Raw genomic sequence first — 6384 nt, forward strand, 5'->3', positions numbered from 1 at the left:
TGGGTGGGGCCCACGGCTTTTCACTTTTTCAATTTCAAACCCCCTTTGAATTCGGCGCCTAGGTGCTGCTGATGCTAAACGCCAGCCTCGGTGTTTAGCGCCGGTAGCACTTTTTTTTTTTATCTTGAATGGCCTGGCACTAAACGCCCAGCTCCGCGTTTAGCACCAAGGGAGGCAAAGAGCAACTTTTTCACGGTAGCACCATTGGCGCTAAACACCACTCCTGGCGTTTAGCACTACGAAGACAGTAGCGAATTCTCTAGACTCATGTGCCTTGGTGCTAAACGTCCAGTCTGGCGTTTAGCGCCATCCCCTGAGTGGTCTTTCTCGATTTACGAGTCATTCGGTGCCAAATGCCAGGTCAGGGCATTTGGCGCCACCCAAATAGAGAGCTCTCCTTGAAATGCATGCTCCTCGGCACTAAACACACAAGCTTGACATTTACCGCCAGAGCACCCGAATCAACTCTTCTCTAGGGTGTTCTGTTTTTTCTTTTGATTCCTCCTGTTCCTGTTTTCAACACTTTGCATGAATCAAACACATGTAAAAACAAGGAAAACTCTAGAAAATTTAGATAAAATAATTAAAACCACAATTGAAATGACTATAAAACTAAGGATACGGATAGTCGGGTTGTCTCGCCCAACAACAGCTTCTTTAACATCACTAGCTTAACGGTTAATTTCTTGTTAAGGTGGGGGTTGATCATAGTGCTTCAACTCCTCACCTCTCACTATGAATCGTCTCCCTGTATCCTCATGCATTAGCTCAATATGCTCAAGAGAGAGAATTTTGTTCACTGTATAAGGCAGCATTGGATTTCGAGTCAACACCACTTTCAACTCTGGTGAAAAATCTTCAGTGAGGATCTTCTTATTTCTCCATCCCCTGGGCACTTTCTTCTTGGAAACCTCCTCCTTGGTGGATGACACACACCCAACACCAAACTTAGATTTGATGTCAGGAAGAATTGTATTGATGCCCACTAAAACAGGCTTGAGCTGCAAACTCTGTTTTGCATCATTAGGGGATTCTTAGAGATTTGGATCAGTGAACTCAGTCTTCATGCAATTGCCTTAGCTTCTTCATCTGAATGATTTATGGGTTTAAAAACCTTGAAGATCAACTGCTCTTCATGCATCCTCAGCACCAATTCACCTTCTTCCACATCAATCAGAGCTCTCCTAGTGGCTAGGAATGAGCTTTCTAGGATTATGGAGGCGTTTTCATCCTCCACCATGTCAAGGATTACAAAATCTTCTGGGAGGAAGAATTTTCCCACTTTGACAAAGAGATTCTCCACTATTCCATGTGCATGTTTCAGAGACTTGTGTGTCATTTGTAATGCTATCCTTGTTGGTTGTGCCTCTTTGATTTATAGCTTTTTCATCAGAGACAATGGCATTAAATTGATACTTGCACCTAGATCACGTAAGGCTTAGTCAAAGGTTGTTCTCCCAATGGTACATGAAATCTAAAAGCTCCTTGGATCTGGCATCTTCCTTGACAAATTGCTCCGAATTATGGCACTACATTCCTTGGTCAGGACCACTGTTTTATCTCCCTTTAAAATATTCTTCTTGGAAAGTAAATCCTTCATGAACTTAACATAGAGAGGCATTTGTTCCAAAATCTCAGCAAAAGGAATATTGATTTGCAGCTTTCTGAAGACTTCCAAAAACTTTGAAAACTGTTTGTCCTTGATCTCCTTTTGGAGCCTCTAAGGATATGGCATCTTAAGCTTATACTCAGGTGCTTTAGGCAACGCCGGATATTTCTCAAGATCATCCGAAAAGGGATTATCCTGATGCATTGGAGGGGCGTGTGCTACAACATGTAATTGCTATCGACCGCACCCTTCCCATGTGCATGTACACGTGGTTATTGACTACAAAATTGAGGGTCAGAATTGTGGAGCCCTCCCTCACCGTCGATCATCGTTGATATACCCCTGTCCGTTAGATTGATAAGCGGTGAAATCTGAAACTTAGGTTTTAAGCATCAAGTATTCACCGTTCAATCTTTATTCATTCGTCTTTGGCCGTCCAATTGCTACAAAAGCATGTCCCAATTATAATCAAATCTGAGGGTCCAATTTAAAGAATACTAACCCTCCAGTTTGCAGGACTATAAATGTGAATCTTAGATTTGTCTTTTACCGTCGTCCACACCCGAGAATTACACACACAATGTCAATAGCAAGGGAAAACACTATTTCAGTTCCAATATACAAATTAAAAAGCGGATCTATACACCCCTTTATAAATGTAATACATTCCTTGCTAAATTGTCGTTGCCTGAAAATGCCTCCTAAAAAATCGTTGCTCCCTAGCACGATTTACATATAACTTAAAAAATTGCAGCCTAAAACGATTTATATCAATTTAAAAAAAAGAAAAAATTCATTTAGAAAAAGTGAGTAATATTCGAGTCAAATTGTTTTGTTTACGTAATTTACCTTTTAACCATGTCTCTATCCTTGTTGATATCTCAATTTCATCGGTTCTACTATAAGGAAGAAAAAAATGATACATTTATTTTTAGTTTTTTTTACCAAACCTATACATTATAGAATAATAATATTTGTACTCAGGCAACATCAAAATTAATGAATATATATGAAGAAAAATGAAGAGAGGATAGGGACGGGTGGAGAGTGAAAAATGAAAAATGAAAAATGAAAAATGAAATGCACTATCATAGCACAAGGGAAATCTACATTATGTGCAATAAAAATGTAAAACTAAATCATGGCCTATGAGGAGCCAAAAGAGTGTCTAAAATTTAATGATACTGTATAATCTGAATACAAATCACACTAAGAAATATTGCCTTGAAATTCATCAGCACTATTTGCCAAGTAAACGGCGGCCACGTTGGTTAGCACCTTTCATTCGGAAATTCAACTCATCCACATCATCATACATATGATTCAGAGCCTTGTTATGCCTGCAACATTTACCAAACAGACACAACTACTAATTAATTATCATGCTTCGATAAATTCCAAGTCAATTTGTCATATTATCCACTTTGGTTTTGTAAGGACTTAAGGGAAGGCAACAAAAAGTTTTCAATCTAGTGCTCAAGAACCACTCTCAAGACATGATTAGAGATACACATTGTTTGTATTTAGATACATTGAGTTGATCTAAGAATGTACAATTTAAGATATGCAATTGAGTTGACTGACCTCTCAATTTCAGACCCCATGTCAATAGCCATGCCTTTGAGCTCTCCCAATATGTCACTTAAATCTGAAAGCGCATCATCTTGCTTCTTGTTCTCAACCTATTTCAGTTCATCACATATTTGCTTAATACTATCTCAATGAATTCAATCTTAGCAATATAACCATAGGGAATAATGAAAATCACTAGGCTACCACAACTATGGTAGACAAAAGCAGCATGTATTCAGAGACATGAAAATAAAAAATAAACTAGAGCTAAATGAGGGTTGATACAAACCTCAACTTTTTCAATCGTGTTTGTCGGTTCGGGAGGCGGTGCCCGCAGATTGGACTGCCTTTTGGGTGCAGAAGTCAATCCTAACTTCTCTCTCTGCTCCAAGTGATTACCATTTCTTCTTACTGGATCATCTGTTATATGTCATGAACCACATTAAGTTCTATACTCTTCTTATATAGTACCAACATAATGGATACTAAAAATGGCCAGCAATGCAGGAAAAAGAATATTAACCTGGAAAAAGAACAGGTCCTCTAATTGCGCGTGTCTTTTTTGGTTTCCAAGTCTTCGAGAAGAGACCACCAAGACTTCCCAAAAGCTTCTCTCCCTGTCAGCAAGGATAAGGCAATCACAGCTAAATCAGTTATTTGTCAAAAACACATAATGTGAAAATAAATGTGTTAACTCAGGATTAATACCCTGCTTAAATCTTGATCAATGTCAGCAGCAACATAATGACTTCTGGTGATTTGTTCGCCTTGTTGATGAAGGGTGACCAGAGTCTTGGTAGCATCCTCTCTTATGTTCTCTGCTATCTTCAAACAATTGTTGACCGATTTTGTAGTCTCCTCAGCCTTGTAAACAGCATAGCTCTCCAGTTCTTGCACTGATTGATTCTCTAACCCACCAGAGTCACGGAAATCATTCTTATACCTATTCCGGTCAGCCAATCGTAGAGCATACGAAGATGATGAAGAGTTCTTGTTAGCAACAACATCATCATCAAAAGGATTGGTGTTTTCTAAAGAAACAAGTGCACGCTCTGAAGAGGCCTTCTTCGTAGAACTATTCTTGTTATCCTTTACAAGATCCTCATCATCAGAATCAAATGGGTTTGACCCAGATTTAACAACCTTTAAAGGAGACTTCTTTGAACCAAACATTTCTCCTATTTGATTTGAAGACAGGTTTCAAGTTCTTCCTGAAAAGGCAAGCAATAAGAACCCAAATATCACCAAAAAGCATCACAAAATAGCTGTTAGCAAAAAGGGCCTTTTTTTTTAATCCGAAAATAAAAAAGGAAAGAACTTTGATAGAGAGAATGAACAAAAGAAACAAAAGCAACAGAACAAAAGGGGAATCAGCAACACCAAGTCACCATCACCAACCATTGACAAGGACGGACCCTGAAGGAACTTCAAAACGTATAAGATTTCAACACGAAAAGCGTTTCCAAAGCCGTTAAAAGCAAAGCAAAGAAAGCGTTACAAACTATATACTGTGCTGGACTTTCACAACAAGTCATATACAAACAAATCGACGATAAAATTCTGCAAAACTAATAGTAAATAAAATTTTAAACAATAATAATAATAATAATAATAATAACAACAACTAAGTAACAGGAAACCAGAAACACAAGATCTCAATTGAACTGAAATTTGAGCATCACATGATCCACAAAAACGCACTAAACACAGCAAGGTTTACAAATTTGGATTCAAGGAATTCCGTCAACAGAAAAAAAGCGTCAAAATACAAACTTGCAGGAGAGAGAGAGAAAGAAGCAAGATGGTACCTGGAGAGTGGAAAGTGATAGACAGCAAGATTGGATTGAGCAGAACGTTGTGGGAAAGAAGAAGACGGAACGGTGTTTGTATAAGAACGAACTTGGTTCCTTNNNNACTGTTCCTTTTTTTTTTTTTTTCCTCATTGGAAAATCAACCATTTGTACTAAAGGTGTTGAGTAAAGTACCAATTCGGTCTCTGTCCATCTCTCAAAATGATAAGACGATCCTTAATCAAAAACTCCTTTCATTACGGTTTCTGACTCTGTATTCTATCTGCCAACTCGGTCCTTCTGTCAGTTTTACGGCGAAAATTCGATGGAAATTACTAACGTATCAGGTGCAAAAATGGACAGGGACCTAATTATCTCTAAATTTAAATTGATTAGGGGTTTATTTGTCCTTATTATTCTTTAAGCAATATTTTTTAATTATTTTTTATTCATTGTGTTGAATAATAACTCTACGATATACTATTAGTATTATGAAATAGCTAATTTTCACAATAAAGTGAAAACTAATGAACATATTATTTGATATATAGTAAACTTTTTTTGACTAATAACAAATTTAATTTTTTATCTCTTTAAACTAAATTAATAATTCTATTTGATATCTTTGCACTAAAATACACTATAAGTAGGCTACTAATACTAAGTGAAATAAACCATAATAGAATTATTAATTTAGTTTAAAGAGATAAAAAATTAAATTTGTTATTAATCAAAAAAAGTTTACTATATATCAAATATTGTGTTCATTAGTTTCACTTTATCATGAAAATTAGCTAGATCATAATATTAATAGTATATCATAGGGTTATTATTATTAATGTATTAACTGAATTTTAATGTTTATTATTTATATATTTAAAAATTATTTATTTGGTTTCATAATACATGATATTTTTAAATTTGAATAATTTATTAATTAGTTTGTATTTATTTATTAAAAAAAGAATATTAACACAATGAATAAAAAATAATTAAAAAATATTGCTTAAAGAATAATAAGGACAAATAAACCCCTAACCAATTTAAATTTAGAGACAACTAGGTTCCTGTCCATTTTTGCACCTGACACGTCAACAATTTCCGTCGAATTTTTGCCGTGAAACTGACAGAAAGACCGGGTTGGCAGACGGAATACAAGGTCAGGGACCGTAATGGAAGGGATTTTTGGTTAAGGATCGTCTTGTCGTTTTGGGAAATGGACAGGGACCGAGTTGGTACTTTACTCAAAGGTATTTAAATATAAATTCATCCAGATTAAATCGCTCATTCAATTTAATTCAATTCTAAAACCAATTAAAAATAGTATTAGTTTAAACTTAATTGAATTTTATTTTTAACAAACTGTATAAATTGGATCGAATTTTGAATTTACTTTTTAAAACTGATTCAACT

At 35.8% G+C, this 6384-nt stretch overlaps 1 protein-coding gene across 1 annotated transcript; it reads right to left on the minus strand.

The window, feature by feature from the left end:
* LOC107634133 (SNAP25 homologous protein SNAP33) lies at nucleotides 2669-5011 on the minus strand (the record flags this gene model as incomplete). The annotated part of the gene is given in 6 exon segments (XM_016337712.2): nucleotides 2669-2949; nucleotides 3194-3291; nucleotides 3471-3601; nucleotides 3705-3798; nucleotides 3890-4392; nucleotides 4990-5011. Coding segments are annotated over 5 exon segments (888 nt in total). The 3' UTR covers nucleotides 2669-2849.

The sequence above is a fragment of the Arachis ipaensis genome, chromosome B01 (assembly GCF_000816755.2).
Source record: "Arachis ipaensis cultivar K30076 chromosome B01, Araip1.1, whole genome shotgun sequence".
Taxonomy (NCBI): Eukaryota; Viridiplantae; Streptophyta; class Magnoliopsida; order Fabales; family Fabaceae; genus Arachis; species Arachis ipaensis.